General features: G+C 39.1%; 1 protein-coding gene across 1 annotated transcript; it reads right to left on the bottom strand.

Moving 5' to 3' along the window:
* Positions 1-667: 667 nt before the first annotated feature.
* RGS18 (regulator of G protein signaling 18) lies at positions 668-15,672 on the bottom strand. The gene is made up of 5 exons (XM_090049244.1): positions 15,353-15,672; positions 14,621-14,722; positions 9,327-9,388; positions 7,003-7,169; positions 668-1,824 (listed from the first exon to the last, which is right to left on the bottom strand). The coding sequence occupies exons 1-5, from the start codon at positions 15,469-15,471 to the stop codon at positions 1,567-1,569; spliced, it is 708 nt and encodes a 235-aa protein (XP_089905370.1). The 5' UTR covers positions 15,472-15,672; the 3' UTR covers positions 668-1,566.
* Between the last annotated feature and the right edge of the window lie 1,469 nt (positions 15,673-17,141).

Raw genomic sequence — 17,141 nt, 5'->3', positions numbered from 1 at the left:
ATGGAAACAGTTAACACCATGAAAGAACAAAATAAAAAGAAAACCAGAACAAGGGTAAAATTGAATATTATGGTTGTCCCAAAATGAATTGAGTTTGGTTTTGCTAAAAAAACCAAAAGAGAGTTCTATTTTGGTTCTACCATTATTCACTGCCCTATACTTCCAGATTTTTAACTTCCAATACAGCAAATAATGTAAAGTTGTTAGTGAGACATTTTTCCAGGGTCCAGAGGCATTTTTTTAATTCAATGAGGTTTTGAATGAGGGGAAAGATCTTGCACACGGACACTAATGAAGTGGAAACATTCACTTAAATGGAAGATTCAGCAGCTTGAACTGAAGCCACCGGGGAGATCCAATGAAGATATTCTGAGTCTCATCCCGAGTAATGCTGTCCTCCAGACAAGCTTTCCATTTGAGGACATATCAACTTGGAACAAACAGGCCAACAAACAGGGCCTGTATATCTGGGACAAAAGAGCTCTAATTCCATGACTGTCAGATGCCCCATATTCTGCTGAGAGCGTCTGCTCCAGATTAATCAAAGGACTTAAAAACCAGCATATAGATAAGTACATTCTTAGGTATGTTACGATTGTGCTCAAGGTTAAGTATGTATGAGCATATTTTCCTTAAGCAGGAATAATGCGTATGGATATGTAATAATGTGTATGTAATGTGTAACTGACTTTGCCGTTGTAATGTATCCCCATTTTAGGGATACGTCAAAGATTACTAAAATTCGCACTCAAAGCTTGCTTCCCAAGTTTACAAAACTTAGAAATGAATATTAAAAAAACCCAATTCTTGAACTGTTATTTAATTAGAATATTAATCACACGATTTAATTAGATAAAACATTCTAAATTACATATTCTTATCCCACTATTATTCATTTAGCTAGAAATAATGTAATAAAATTGTTTATTGCAAAGCTTACCAACACAGATTAATTTAAATAGAGGATATGAAAATATATGCAATAAGAAAATATAGTATGTATCACTATAAAATTGAATAGGTCTTTCCCAAGGTGTCTCCTAGAATATGGAGATTTCAAACTGTAGTTAAAAATCATTATAATTTAACTTTCCGCCTAATTAATGTCTCTGTGTGTTTTCTGTATGAAGGAGTACCACAACTATTTTCTACTTAGTGTAGGAAATATTGCAACAATATTAATTATGTGCAAATGATGGTGACTATGCATTCTAAATATTACAGGTTCAGGGTCTTCATCACATAAGAGTTAAAGCTCTCACTGCTCTATATCATTTTGTAAAGAGCGATTAATAGTTTCTCCCAGGTGAGATTTAAAAGATACAATATACTATATAAATACTTCATGTTTAACACATCTTGCCAATATGCTGCATATCTCTTTATATTAAGTGAAAGTAATCACTATACAGCTTTCTGAGCCAGATCCTTAGCTGGAATGAATAGCTGTAACTCCACTGAAACAAGCAGAGCAAAATAGAGTAACATCAGCAAAAAGATTTGGTCTTAAGATGTTGTGTATTATTATTTGCTACAGTACTTAGAGTCTAAGTAGGTTAAGTTTCTTTATAGCCAGATGGTGAAGTCTGATTGCACATCCTGGAATTCACTGAAAGTAAAAGAGCGTGATCGTCTTCTAGGAGCAGGATGGTTGGCATGCATCCCCTTAAGCAGGTCTGAATAAGCAGCAGACCTCAGGAAGCGTGGATAACTGTCTTGCTCCATCAGCCTGTACACTGTGGCCTGAGCTGCATCAAAGGTACTAAGTGTGGGGTGTGCAATGTTCTGATTTGTGATTTCTTTGGTGTGGAAATCAAGGTTAACCTGCAAAAAATAATGAAAAAAGCATGTAGTTCATTATTTCAAACATTATCATCAATAACAATAATATTCTAAATGAGAAGACTAGTTCCTATGAAAAATTTTGTACATCCAACTAGAGGTAAGTCTTGTAAACTCTATTAATTAGTTAACACAGTTGATAAATACCATTTATTAACTGAGTCACTATAGAGAGATCTGTTAGATAAAGATAAAAACTAGTAATCACAGATATTATGTGAGTTTCTCTGTACATTGATACAGAGAAATGTGTCCAGTCCAACATAGTATTCTCATGGAAGTCACTGAGAGTCAAAGACACTCACATTTTTTCAGGTTCAAAACTTTAAATGTTTTAATTTTCTAATTTTTATGGAGAGTCTTAATAACAGGAGGGTTAGGATATTCTGATTAGTGTGTTAAGCAAAAATATTTTAATAGATTTTGAGAAGTCATATGAAAGTACTCTTCTGTTACAGCTTAAATTTACTTCTGTATTAACAGTGGCAATTGTCAAGGAAAAGATCTTTAATATAAAAAGTGTTTAGCTGTATGATACTCACCTTATTTAAGAAACAATAATTTCCAGCCAACATCAAGAGTGGCTCATTTAATTTATATATAACTTTTTATTTTCCTAATTGAAATATGACTGCCTCACCATCCAGATATATTGCAAAAATGTACCAAGAACAAATAGCTTGTACACAAAAAACCTGAAAATTAGTTAATGGAACTATTTGTCCTTCAAGTCCCCAAACTCTGAGATACTTTCCAACTGGAGTCAGAAAAAGGGCCTTTTAAAGGGCTTTGCTAGATAGTAAAATTTGGTTCTTGGTGGTCCAAAATAGAAGTAAATTCTTGAAATTTGGGCTTCCCAGATATAGTGCCGTGTCCTTTCCCACCAATGGACAAATGAAGGGTCATTCAGCTTCCCAACTACTACTTGGAGCACTGTAAAAAAGACACACTGGAACACCCGCTCCTCTACCTACACCAGGGATACTGTTGTGGAGAACATTCCATGCATCAAATCAAAAATATATATTTATAGTTCATTATGTCACTATTTGGCCAAGATGCAATTATCACTAGCTCTTATAGACAATCAGCTTAGGAAAGGGAACAAGGAACAATGCATATGAAGAAGCTGGCTTTCACAGCTGCTATGCAAAATTCTTCTTAGCCATTATAACCCACATCCTATTAGCATATTTACTCAAATACAAAATAACCCTAAACATAAGACAACCCCCCCAAATAATTAGATTCTAAAAATATAAAAATTATAAATTTTTTATCCTTTTCCAGGTATAGAATCCAATTATCTGAGTGTTGTCTTGAATTCATTCCCTTCCTACTACTTGAGTGGGGTCAGATGGCCCTCTTGCCTGCTGCCCCCCAGCATCTTCCCTCTGCATCCTTCCTGCCCTCCCTTACTGCCAGACCATGCTCAGGTTCTGTTCCCTCCACCAGCACAATGTGGAAGTGAGTTACATGTGACAGTAAGGGGACGAAAGGGACAAAGAGAGGGCAAAAACAGCAGAGTGATGCTAATGCTCAGGAGACTAACTGTACTGCGCATTAGCATGGCTTTTGCCATGATGCACTAATGCAGTAGAATTAGTCTACTGTACATTTAGCATCTTGTGTAGATGTGTTCACTGTGCATTAAATTAGTCAAGCACCAAAAGGCTCGTGACTTACATAGTTCATTGAACTGGGTCTCATGAGAGTCAACAGCATTTCAAGCCGTGGTAACCCCACAGCCCAACACTGTTTGGTATCCATGTATACTCCAGATACCCCCCACAAAGGATCCATGTGCTAAATAGGACTTGGGTTTTCGTGTTACAAGTCTTGGGAACTTCCAAAATGTTATATGCGGATGAGGCACAGGGCTGCATTGTCCATCTCCACCCCATAAAGAATGGGGTTACATGAATCACATGTGACAGGCTGAGAGAGGGGTGACAGAGCCACTCAGCTGCACAGGAGGTTGATGATGTTTGTCAGATATTTAAGGCTTCTGAAAAAACAGGAATTATTGGAAATGGGAAAAAAAGAGACTGTTCAGCTGTGGCAGTGAAGAGGAAGTTGAGATTTGTTTTATGTAGTGATTGGCCATGACTTGAAAAGAGTTGGTACTGAGATAAACTGAGCACAATGGGCACTACATCTTTTTCAGATGGGCCGCACTAACCTAGCTTTGTGATAGGTTCCCACCAGATCAAGTGTCTTGGTGGGGGCATCTGAATCTCAAGATCTCCAGGCTTGGGCCTACATCTAGGATGCCTGCCAATGAGTCTGGAAGTATCTGAAGTCCCAGGGTGAGAGCCTTGGACAGAGCATGCTTGCCGGTTTTAGCAGCATACATGGTTTTTAGAATGATTGAGTTCTGCCTGCTCAATCAATATGATTTTTGAAATGATTGAGTTCTGCTCAGTTGATATGATTTGGCTGATTTGATTTGGAATATGAAATATATTATTATTATTGTTATTTAAACCTTATTTTTAAAAAAGGTTCTCATCAGCATCTCATCCTTTTCACTAAGGTCAAATGTAGAAAATGTTAAAGTTCAGATGACAAGTTCAAAGCATGAGGAAATACAGAAAGACCTGAGTAGAGGGCTACATAGTAGAGGATAGGGGTAGGGGTGGGATTACAGCTAAGTTACATATGAAACATGCAGCCAACTAAGCCTGGGGGGTGGGAAGTAGGACTGGGGGAAGAAAAAGGCGAGCAGTGAGCACAATGCCTACAAACAGATGTGGCACTTACAAAGCAGAGAATATACAGGAGACCCCACACAACAATACCACATCGCAATAGGGACATGATTAGGAAAACACATACAGTTGCAAATAAAAACATGCAAGATACAATTGTGGGGGTAGGGAAGAGTCCAAGATTAAAAGTCCTTGGAGATGCAGCAGGAAGGAATGGTTAAGTGGTCCTCTCTGCATCACTTTTTGGCATCATGGATGGTCCTGGCCCTCCTGGTGCCAGTCTGGTATTGCAATACCTCCAGGTCCAGTGCTAGTTCCCTGTGGAAGGACACATGCACATTTTAAGGGCCCCAAACCCCAGACATACTAATAGGCCATGTGTTTTATGGGCATGCTCAGCATGGGCTGCATTCAGTCGACTTTATAGATGGTTTCCATATCTGAGAACATGCTGCTTCTAGCCAATGTATCTAATAGATGGGGACAATGCATTTAATAGGGGTGAGAGGGGGAGCAGACTGTTAATATCCTAATATAACATGAGGGGATTTTTCCCCCATGCTGATTGGGAGGGGAAAATATCCTCATATCTGAGTTAATATGGTATGTGATGCAAGGGGAAAAAAAACATGAGTTGAAAGCACTTTGGGAGCTGAAAGCAGACTCATCAAGGAGCAGTGGTAATCCCCAATGCAAACCAGGAAAATTAAAGTCTTAAATTTCATCACTGTTTAAAACCTATCCCTTAGGCTGAGCAGTGATACTTTTTCTGCACTACCTCAAAAGATACTTGCTAATATTTAACACTTCCTATACAAATGTTTAGGAAAGAATGCTTGATAAAACAAAGGCAATCTAGCTAATCCATAATCTGCTCACATCTCATAGATTCATATTGAATCAGAAGTACTAACAATACAAAGACATGTCAAAGGGGCTTGACCTGGTAGCTCTTGCTCAGCCAAATGACTACAGTTGGAGTTTGTTACCTATCAGCCAGCCCAGGCCTCTTCTGGTTATGAGGAAAACTGCTCTTTTACTTATTTACACAAGGACCCCTTTACTGCAGCTGTACAGTGTAAAGGAATGACAAATACAAGTTGCACCAATTTTAAAGGACTTCTATTCTGTTCTGTCCGTGTGTCTGTCTGTCTGTAATGCTTTTGGACAACTGCACATATGCTGCCAAGAGGGTGGGCAGGGACTGGCTGTGTGACCCGGGCTGTGCAGGCCCAAGTCTGAGCTGCTGCCAGGGAAGTTTGTGGTGGTGGCAAACATGCCCTGGCCACCCAAGCAGCAGAGCTTCCCCATGCCTCCCTGGCCAAGGGTGAAGGGGGGATCACGGTGGTGGCGCCCTCCAACTGCCTGGCCCCAACACCCCCAAGAACAGCTGGCAGGGAGAGGGAGGCAGTGGAGGGGGAGGGAGTGGATGTAGGCCACGCGGTTGCAGAGTGGTGGGTGGGATAAAGTAGGGCGGGACCCAGAGCTGGGGGGGGTAGAGCAGGGCCAAATCTGGAGTGGCAGCAGGGGTTGGACCATGGCCAGACCCAGAGCAGTGAAGTGGGGGTAGAGTGGGGCCAGACCCATAGACCCAGAGAGTGGGGGGTGGTGGTGGAGCAAGGCCAGACCGGGGGAGGGGGGTGGAGCCAGGCCAGACCCAGAGTGGTGCCAGGGGCACAGGGCTGGTCATGGGGCTCCATCCCTGTCTGCCCCTCACCCCATCATTCTTGATGGGCAATTTGCTAGTAATAATAGAAAAGTACAAAGGAGAACTGGACCTAATGTATCCTCTATGTGTGTGTTCTCTTTTACAATATAGGTTCTTTTAATTTATTCTAGATCTTCCTTCTGTGAAACCCTGTGCCACTCAATAAATATTTTCTCTGTTTTTAGTCATTACTTGAAAAATGTGTTTAATTTGATGGTCTACTTTAGCACTTGTTTTATTAAAGAATGCTTTTGGAATCTCAATAATATAATCATTGGATCTGTAATTACTGGCTTAGCAGATTGAAAGAATATTTTTACTGTTCTGGAAATAAGCATAAGTGGCAGCAGATAGAATTTGACAAATGACTAGTATTTGGAAATATATTATCTGAGCAACATACCTTTAATTTACTCAACATGATGTATAGCAATGAGAAGTTCTACAAATTCCTTTGACTAGGGTGACATATTAATAACTATGCTTTTTTCTAGGGTTATTAATTTAATAATATATGAAAGAGTGAAAGTTGAGAGAAGGAGTCCATGAATGTTGGCTTCCATTCCTTTTTTTCAAGTAGCAGTCTGATTCTTAAGATATAGCAATCTTGTGTCAGTGCCCAAATTTGAACTATTTGTGGCTGCTGAATAATGTTTCTGCATCTGTGGTTCTGAAGGGCAAATGCTATAAGGTGCAGCTTGTGTCAAGCACTTTATATCCTCACAAATGTTTTTACTGTACCTCTTTTGGAGCCTCTTTTCGTATGAATATTTCATAAATTTTCTTAGCTTGTGAAAGAAGTTCATGAGAGTCTTTGCTTTTCTTGTAATTCTCACAGGCTATCCAAAACTCAATGTTCTCCTCGCTGAACTCAGTTTTCAGAAACCTTACAAATGCTTCTCGTCCAGCTGCAAAAGTGAGCATTGCAATGTTTTAAATTAACTGAATCATTAAAAAGCCTGCCCTGTCAGGGAAACATAGTTCTTTTATGTCAATTATTTTTTCAAGTTTAAAAACCAATGTTAAACTGCTTCTGAAATTACGTCTTACACATTTCTGTTGAAAATGTATTTAATAATGGTGTAGGAGTGATTTCTTTCAGGGCTGACCACTTTCATTTACACTGCTGTTTCAGAAACAAACTTTACTAAAGCTGATACATTTCTTGGATATAGGCTCTACAAGCAGTGGTCCTTTAGGACTCCATTCCTGTGCTTTTGCTCTCTCAGTGAATATTTCACCATTGTTCAAACAAGAGATCATGCAGGATGCTGCTCATCAGTAATATGAAGTTCACATAGAAAAAAAATCCTGTACATAAACATTCATATTAACACGTTGGTCGTATCTAATGTAACCTGTTAGCTCTGTGGCTTTCTACATCTCTATTGTTTTAAAAAAAACACCTCCTGCCTCCCGACATCTCATCCAGCTTATATTTTTAGGAAAAAATCTTTCGCCATCTCTTTTAACTTACTTCTAAATCTGTCTACAACCAACTTGAAAATATTCAAAGACAATAAACAATAGTTGCAGTAGGATGCATCTACCTGAACAGACTCACTGAAGATGCCGCCTTCAGAACCAGCTACTTTTCTGATGTTAACTTGAAAACAAATAGGATGCATCCCAATGAGCATGCATTTTCAGAGGCATGCATTTCCCCCTGCATAAATAGCAGCAGCACATATTTGTGCCACTGCTATTTTCCCATGGCACGCTCCTGCACATGCACTCTGGCATGCAGCAAATTGCTCTGGATGGGGTAGAAGGGGCTGGGGCTGGCCCCAGCAGCCTTACTTGAGGTTCTGGGTACTTCCTGGGGTAGAAGCAATGCCAGCCAAGTTGACCACTTGGAGCCTAGGCTGCACCCAGAGCATGGCTCTAGCTTGCCAGACTCCTTTTCTGGCAGCACATGCTGCTGCCATGTGCCATGTTCCTTTTTTCTGTGGCATTTTTTTTTGACATTGGGATCTCCCAGTGTCAAAAAAAAAAAAATCCTTCTACACCGCAAATCAACAGTGTGGAGAATGGGTGCATGTTCACTGTGTGCAGTTTGTAACGTCTCAAACCACACATGATTCTCATTGGGACGTGCCAATATATTCCATTAGGAAAAACTTTCCTTAATAAATTTCCACCCTATTCTAGGCCTAAGACAAAATCCCATTGATGTCAGTAGCCGCTTTAACTGAGAAACGACTGCAGAAATAACAAAAAAGAGTGCAATTCAATCATTTTAAGCATCTATACATTCTGAGATACTTTTTCTTATGTTTTGTTTCTTTTCTGATAAAATTCAAGACATTTTCCATCACTATGCATTTCCCATTGTTTAGCTGAATACCCTCCATATTAAACTCCATATTAGCCATTCCATGGCTACTTATCCCTTAAAAAAACAAATAGTCACAAATAGATATTTTAGTGAAAAGAGAAAGAAACTTTAAGTAACCTGTAAAATATCAGATCAGTAGGGCACAGACATATTTTTACTTTATATTGGGGAGAAGCAAATTAGTGAGGGAGTTGATAGATTTCAGATTTTTTTCTATTAATCAGCTTTCAAGCTTTATATTAACATTGCAGTTTTTCTGAGTTAATTTTAAATATCTAGAGCTAAGCAGATGAAGACCTCTCCTAATATCAGTGAATATTTTTCTAAACAATTGCTTAGTAATTCCAGTCTTTGATGGATTTTATCCAAGTATTCTATGAGACTTTGTGCAGCAGAATAGCTCATTACTCAGTACAAACCAATGATTTAATTACTTACTGTCACCTTTTCACTCTTTATTGAAGAAAGCCTTTATTATGTGTCTTATTGTTGTATTACTTTTGTCTGATGAAAAGCCAAACTTAAAAGTTACCAATCAATTCTTCATTTTCAGTAGTTGACAGAATGCTACTGCCTAAGCGTACAAGCTGAGAAGAAACTCATACCACTATAAATGACCCATCATACTTAATTTAGGTAACTGCCAGGTCTATTTAATTGCACCCCTACATTCTGTCATTTTCCATCAGGTAATGATAGTCTTTAGGGAGAGGAAAACACTACTAACCTTTCTGGGAAAGCAGTTTGTCAAAAGATTCACCCCATTTCACTATGTCTTCAGGGGACACACTGTACAAGACACAAAAAAGTGTTTTTGATGAAGCGTGTGCTTTGTGTATTTATGAAGCTACCGTAACATATGTTATCTGCTAGTGCTTCTGCTTTGTCATATTTCACAAGGTGTCTGTTTAGATTACTTATAGAAAAAGCTCACGAACCTAGAGACTTCAAAGGCATTTGGGTACATTTTTCTGACATTTTTGCCTATTGTATTACACCCTTTTTAAAAGGACTGTTTTCTCTTCAGTGTTCCACTGTGCTCCAGATCTTCAAGGAAAATGCAAATCATAACAGAACTGGGTTGAGTACGTTCGTAAACTTTGAAAATATTAAGGCTTAGCTGCTAAACTTTTTGCAGAAATGTAGTTTCGATTGCAGTCCATCTGAGGCTTTGTTACCACAGTCTATTTTTAAATGGAAGACAGGAAATTCTACAGTGTGAAAACAAAGTTAAAGCACTATGATGAAGGCAATAGCTTCGTAAGTATAATAGCATATGTATTATTTACCACAAACATTTTTTCAAATGTCATGCTGTTTTGAGATGATGGCTTTTAAACCAGACACACACACACACATACACACACACACACACATACACACACACAGTGTCTCTCTCTCACACGCACACAGGCACACACATGCACATGCATCAAGATGCACGTATGCCTCCCCATTGATCTCAAGCTTTCCACTGTATTTGACAGACAACAGAGAGCAAATATTTCACTCATATTGATGTAAAGTTTGGGAAATTATTTTAGTTGCACCTTAATCTTGAACATGAATGTGGACTTTATTTTTGTATCTGTAAAATAGAAATGGAATAAAATCTAAGATAAACATAATGTACTTGGAATCTGACCTAACTCTACAACTAAGTAGTTTAATTTATTTAGACAATTTCTAATTAATAATATTTTTGCTATTATATAGTAGTTCTCAACAGAGATTGCAAAACACTGGAGAGGTGAAAGTAAATGGTGTCTCCAGATTGCAAATCTGGAGGCCTTTAGAAATATAATACAATGTGCTTAAAGGAGGTTCCTAACAGGTTGTGAATAAAACCCAGGTCTCCTGACCACTTGATCAGGACCTTAACACAATTTTCTCCCACTGGGAAATAAACACTGATCCTTAGACCTGGCCCTTGAAATATTTTTCAAGAAGTGGGATGGTTCAATCCTTTTCTAACAGTGGTTTAAAGCTCCTTTATCCTACAATTTAGGTAATCTTACTTCTTCTGGCAAATTTAATGGATTCAGAAAAATTAGCTGAAATTCTAGCCAGTGTTGGAAGGAAATGTTAAGGTAATGGCAATATTGTTCTTGAAGCAAATTATTATTCACCTCCCCAGTGAACTCATGACAAATAAGAATGCAGTTTTAAGTAGAAAGAGCATCATTTTCAAGAGGTGTCAAGGCTGAAGAGATTAGTTTCTAATTATAGCATAAGACCAGCAAAGTGAGGAGTTACAGAGTTGAAAAAGGATACATCATCTTCTTAAACAATCCTTCCTCTGTAGGAAACAGAAAAGCTGTAGATCCTTGAACTATACATACACATATGACTGAAGAGGACAAGCTGGTATTGCTCTTGAGTGGAGTTTGTAATTGTGAAAGGTAAACATGACAACTTCAAACCAAGGATGTAGTCCAGAGTATATGTAATATGGCAAGGTTGTGAGGTACAGGTTTGCCACTTTAGATCTGGATCAATCATTAATAAATCCAAGTCCTAGAAGCAGCAGTGAGTACTCTCAGATGAGGGGCCAAAACCCAAGATCTGCTCAGTTTGATCCTATTGTAAGGCAACAGATTAGTGGAATTTCTAACTTCCCTGTAATGATGGGCATTTTTCACTACCACCATATAATGGTATATCCTGCTTGACGTCAAAACTACTCAAAAGGATGGGCTTCTGCATGGAAAAAGCACCTACCTGGACAAAACAAACCAACTAGCCAAACAAAAAACAAAAAAACACTACATTGAATGACTTTACAACAGTAGAAATGAAACAGAATATTTGTCATTTAAATACCTCACTGAGAGCAAAATGTAAGTGAAAAACAGCTATCTGAGTCAGATCCAGAAGTGATGATGTCTGTAGGAAAAAGGAAATACTCCGTAGACCTGTCACCTATCAGCTTCCTTTGAAGGTGTCTCCTAATTGATCAGGTGGTTTGATGCTGGAGAATGCATAGAGGGGGAGGTTAGATCACATTAAAAATGGCCACCCAATCTCACTTAGTTCACCCATGTGCAGTCCTTACATTTATATCCCTAGTTAAGTCAATCTAAATGTGAACTGTACAGAAGTTTCAAGAAGATTAGATTGGTTAAAAAATGGCCAAACCAATTTTATTTAACTATATCTTGCAGGTGCATTAAATTAGATCAGGTATGTTCTTCCTGCTCCCACCATCCATGCCACCTGGCTATTTTTAGTCCCTCAGCCCCTCCCCCCACTTCCAAAAGGACAACCCTCCCCCACAGTCCAGCAACCCCTGTCCCCCGATCTTGCAAGTTGCTCCTGGTGCAGTTTTTACTGAGATACCAGGAGGCAATCAAAGTAAGTTGGGTCAGGGGAGTGGCAGGCAGATTGGGGGAGTGTTTTTTTGGGGCTGAGAGAGGTCAGGGGTTTAAAAATAGCCCCTGGTTGGGGTGGCAGAGAGCTCTCCTGATCCAGCCAAACCCTACAACACCCCACGGAGTTGCTAGTCCCTCCCACAAAGCTGCCAGCCTCCCCAATCTTCCCACCCCTCCCCCCATCACAATTTACTTCAATCGAGTTCCAGGCACATGTGATCATTGATAAAACTGGCACCAGGAATGGCTTTCAGGTTTGGGGGTGGTTTGGCAGCATTGGGAGAGAGTTGGAGAGGTGTCCAGGTGTGGTCAGGCAGGATTAGAAAGGCTCTTTAATCCTGCCAATTCCTACCCCTTTGATCCCAGCTGTGGACCCCACTAGCTCCCCAGTCCCTCCTTACCCACCCCACAGACCCCAATAGTCTTTGCAATCCTACCTGCCCCCCGCCTCCCCTGACTGACTTTAGATAAGGTTCCCAGCACCTAATCACTGAATTAGATCGGGGGATATTTTTGACCTGATCTAAAACCCCAAATTTCTCAGTGTAACATCTGTATAAAGTCTCAGTGTCTTTCACATAAACAGCTGAAGTGTAATTAGCTATCGGAATAAATATGGCTATTAAAAATACAACATCTGCCTAAGCTGGTGTGAAACCAGGCACGTCTACATGAGAAATTTACTGTGAAGCTGACTAATTAGCTCCACAGTAGGTGTCTCAGTGTCCACACATGTGCCCCTACTAGGATGCAGGAAACTAATAAACTCTGCAACAGGCAGCCCCTTCAATGTGCCTACCCTGCAGCAAAGTTTTATTTTTTTGTGAGCAGCAGTTCACATGTATATGCTGACACAGCTGGCTGGGGCACAAGAGTACTACTGCCTTCCTGCTAACCCCAGAATGAAGTACCCTTCTATCCCAGCCAGCCTCTCCACAGTACACTAAGCCCAAATAGAGCAGTCCCACGCTCAGCTCCCCAGGTCCCCTGCCAGCCTAGGCTGTTGAAACCCAGCTAAATGTGCTGGCATCCAGGTGCACATGTAAATGGCACACATGGGAGCTTCCTGGAAGCAGTAAACTCTGGGGCAATAAGCTCTGAAGTGTATTGCTGCGCTTTAATGGCATGTATAGACATGCCCACTGTGTCTTATCCTATTAGATAGAGATTTGGCATGGTTTTATATGCTAAGATAAAATACAAAAAGAAATAAGACTTCCAGGAAGCTAATTCTATTTCCATTTAATCAGAATGACTCAGTACCTCTGTAGAAATGGCCAAACTCTCTTCCCAGTTTAACCTTCTCCTAACACCAACAAAGGAGAGAAGAAAAAGAAAAGAGACAAATACTTTTCAGGGTAAAAGAGATAATATTTTATTATGAACTTGAGTTTATCATTTGATTTTGTGAGCTGCTTAGGTGCTACAGCAATACACACTGTAAAAATTTGCACATGGAGAGAGTCAGTTTTTAGGAAGCCTTACAGAATCCTTTATGGTCTTAATCAAAGAGCGTTCCCGTCATTGATGGACGTTATACCCTGGCAAGGTATTCATTGCTTAAAGCCTGATTTTTTTTGTCTAAAGTGATCAAGTTTAATAATAAAATAAAACAAAAAAGGAGAGGAAAAATGTGTAAAATAGTTAAATGTCCTGAGATGCTCTCTCTTTCTCTGGTGGAAAGAAAGAAACTGAAAACCCTTATCACCAAAGTATTTTAGTTAATGAAATATTCCCTACAGTGGGAGACAATTCTCAGAAACAATTCTCAGCAAACTCCTAATGGGTTTAGTGCAGTGCATGGCTTCAGTGCAGGGTTTACAGTGGGAAATCATACATCATGGGAAAAGTTACATAGTTTTTAAATGCAATTTTTTCATTCAGAGGTAAACTGGTACCGGCTTAGGTACTGATTCAGTGGAAAAGCTGATACTATATATTTAATGCTATTATGATATCGTGTCATCCAGGGTGACATGATTCCTTGAAAGACCTCCTTGAAACATCCTAAGGAACCATATGATTTCCAAGTAAACAGAAACAGCTGCTAACTACATAAAAGCCTGACAATTCCTTTGTACAATCTATGAGTCAACTTACAAAGTAAGTTGTCACTAAATATATTTTAAAAAGACAATAATTACAGTGAAAATCAGTTTGTACATTCATAATGTGTGTGTAGAGACAACTTTTTGCACTAGATTATAAATGGTTATATACAATGCATCCTGTATACATTTTTTCAGCCCACGTTGTTTTCACCCGTCCTTCAGGACAGAAGAACTTTGTTTATTACAGAAATGACATAAGTGTGTAGGGTCAGATTGTGCTACTGATAGTCATGTTGAATATTATCTAACACCACAAATAGTCCTTTTTAAAGTCTATGGAACTATCTGAAAAGAAGGTACTACTGGGAACAGAGAAATGACATTTTGGCCCACCTGGTCTAAAAGCATCATTAAATATACTGGTATGCAGGTCCCTGTTAGAAATCTTGCAGTGCATTATACTAAACTTGAAAATGAAATATATCATCAAGGTATTACTCTATGTAAAGCCTGAATGCATACAGAAAAATCTATGGACTCTTCTGAATCAGAAACAGCCATGCTCTGAAAGAAAGTATTCTACATTTTATGAAGCTCACCTTGAAACTTGTGTCAAAGTCTCAGGTTTGTCAAGATGGTCATTTTCATGGAATTCGGTCTTCTGCAGGAGAAGGCTCAGCCTATTTCTCTTTTCCTTAACCCTACAAGAGAGTTTAAGCCGCAATTAAAACAAGCTTTGAGAGAGGGTTTTTTCTTTTCTTTTTTTTTCTCAAACATCCTCTGACTAATCTCTCTCTCTGCATTACTAATTTCCTCCTGCATGCAGTTACATGAATGTTGATGCTATTTCTCCCACATAGATCATACAAATTAATGAATTTCCTCTTTACACCTTTGCATGTGAAGGGTAATGAAAGTATTTTCATTTCTAGTCTTTCAGTTATTTTGAAGACAAGAAAAAAGTTTGAATGCTACTGAGTCGGTATAGGCAGATCAGATTCTTTTGCAGTTCACGTTTAATGAAGGTGAAAATGATTTCCCTCTCATCAGCTGAAACTATTAAAACACTTTCTTAGGTTTTTAAGTTAGATGGCATTTTAAAAACCATTTCTCAAAGCTGCTTTTTTTCTAGTACAGTTTATTACCTTATTTGTTTCTTATTCCTGGTCTTAAAAAAAAAATCCTTTGGTAAATAAATATTTTATGTGTACAAGTCCCAGTCTTGCAATTCATGACTTTTTTTACAGAAATCAGACATACATAAAAATAGCCATGCCCTAAATTCACATATATGATAATAGAACATTGAAAGTTCAGTGTTAAAAACTCACCTGGTCTTGGTTTCTTTGTTGGCCTCTTCTTTATTTGTTGATTTTATGACTTTGTAATAGGTCTTTTCTTTTGAAGCAGAATTATTTACTTGGGGAAATAAAACTAATGGATTCTCCATCTTTGTCTTACAAGGATTCCAGTTTTCTAAAAATGCGTCTTTAGCCTAATTGCAGAAGTTAGTTCCCTCTACTATCCTCTGTATGACTGAGTTCAGAAGGGTAACACATATCACAGCTGACTCCTCTGTTGCTCCTCAATTGGCTGTTGAAAAATGCCATAAACAGGTAGTGGAAAGAAGGAGGTTCTCCACTTCCACTGAAATGAAAGCTGCACATACATAAGACTTTAAGTAGAGTTCTGTTTTATAGCTGTCATTTAGGGAAGTGAGATTACAAATTTACAAAATGGGTGTTGATCAACAAGATAAACACAGCTATAGCCACAGTGTAGTTTGTGCTTGTGGAACATGATATTCTGCTAGACTGAGGGTGACAGCATAATTTTTCCCTTAAACATTTTCATGGAAGTAAGATCAAATATCTATTTAAACAGAAAATTTGCAAAAGTGCAGTAATGTGCTGTGTTGCACTAAGTAACACATGTCATTACCTTTAGTTCTTGCAATGTGTATATATATATATTTAAGTGAACCTGGACTACCATATTCAGTTTTGGATACATAATAAGACTAGGAGCACAATCTATTTTAGCTACAAAAGAAATGAGCCCTGAGTTTCAATAGTTATTGAGAACCTGCAGCTCCCAGATAGGTCAAGAGAAGCCTATTAGGGCAGTCCTATCTCTGCAACTCTTCCTGTATAGGAGGCCACTGGTAGTGCCAGGTGCTTGTGAGGTCATCTTTTTTTCTTTCCTGGGGGAGGCCTACCAAGTGATTGGAGTACTTGTGACAGATTCCTTTCTGCCTTGTCCCTACAAGGGAGTCCCAGACCCAACTTTTCTGGCTGTCCCAGCTCTCAGATCATAAAGGATGCCCAGGATGGTACTGGGCCATGGCCAGAGGTCACTAAGCAGCTTGCATTAAACTACTCTCAACAGAAAATGCAAATTCCTGGCATGGAAAGGGCCTCTCTAGCCAGCTGGTGTGGCCTGACTTGGCTGAGCCAGTCCCAAAGTTTGATCTGTGCTGTTCTAGCAGCTAAGCACTGAAGCTGGGGCAGCATGGGAGGAAGAAGGACTTAAATGAAAACTGTGGTCCATGGCTACAGAATAAACAAACTAGGGCTGCTTGTGCTTGTATGAATTTTCCTCCTGTCCAAGGGTGAGATACTGCCTCATGCTGCTAGGCTGTGGCAGTATTCTCTTTTCTTTAGATGACAGGGACCTAAGAGATGCTTGTTTTGAAGCAAGTCTTGGAAGTGGGGGGAGAAGGGGCTGTTTTCATCTCAATCCCCAGATAGATGCCTATAGTCCAGTAGTCTCTGAAAACACTTGTTTTAATTTTGAACTATTTTTCAGGCATACAAGACACAGTCAAATATCACTGAAGTTAATGGAAGCTACAGATAGTCTTTCTTTGAGAAGTGGGACCTTAGGCACAGATCTTTAAAGTTGCTTCAGTAAGTCACTGGAATGGGACAGAGTGGATTGGAGTTACTTAGGTTACTCTACTCTGTTATGCAACACCAAAGTTTCATTATCAAAAGTGACTTAGGTTCCTTAAAAACCAGTTTAGATATAGGCGCCCACATTTGAATGTTTTTTTCTTGGGCTGTACTGGCAGCCCTGGATAGTGAAATCATTTTCTGATATAAAGCATAAATTAGCTAT

The sequence above is a fragment of the Crocodylus siamensis genome, chromosome 5 (assembly GCF_052110815.1).
Source record: "Crocodylus siamensis isolate JL-2025a chromosome 5, ASM5211081v1, whole genome shotgun sequence".
In the NCBI taxonomy this organism is placed as follows: Eukaryota; Metazoa; Chordata; order Crocodylia; family Crocodylidae; genus Crocodylus; species Crocodylus siamensis.
The sequence above is the reverse complement of the archived record's forward strand: the minus strand, read 5'-3'. Positions and strand labels throughout refer to the sequence as shown.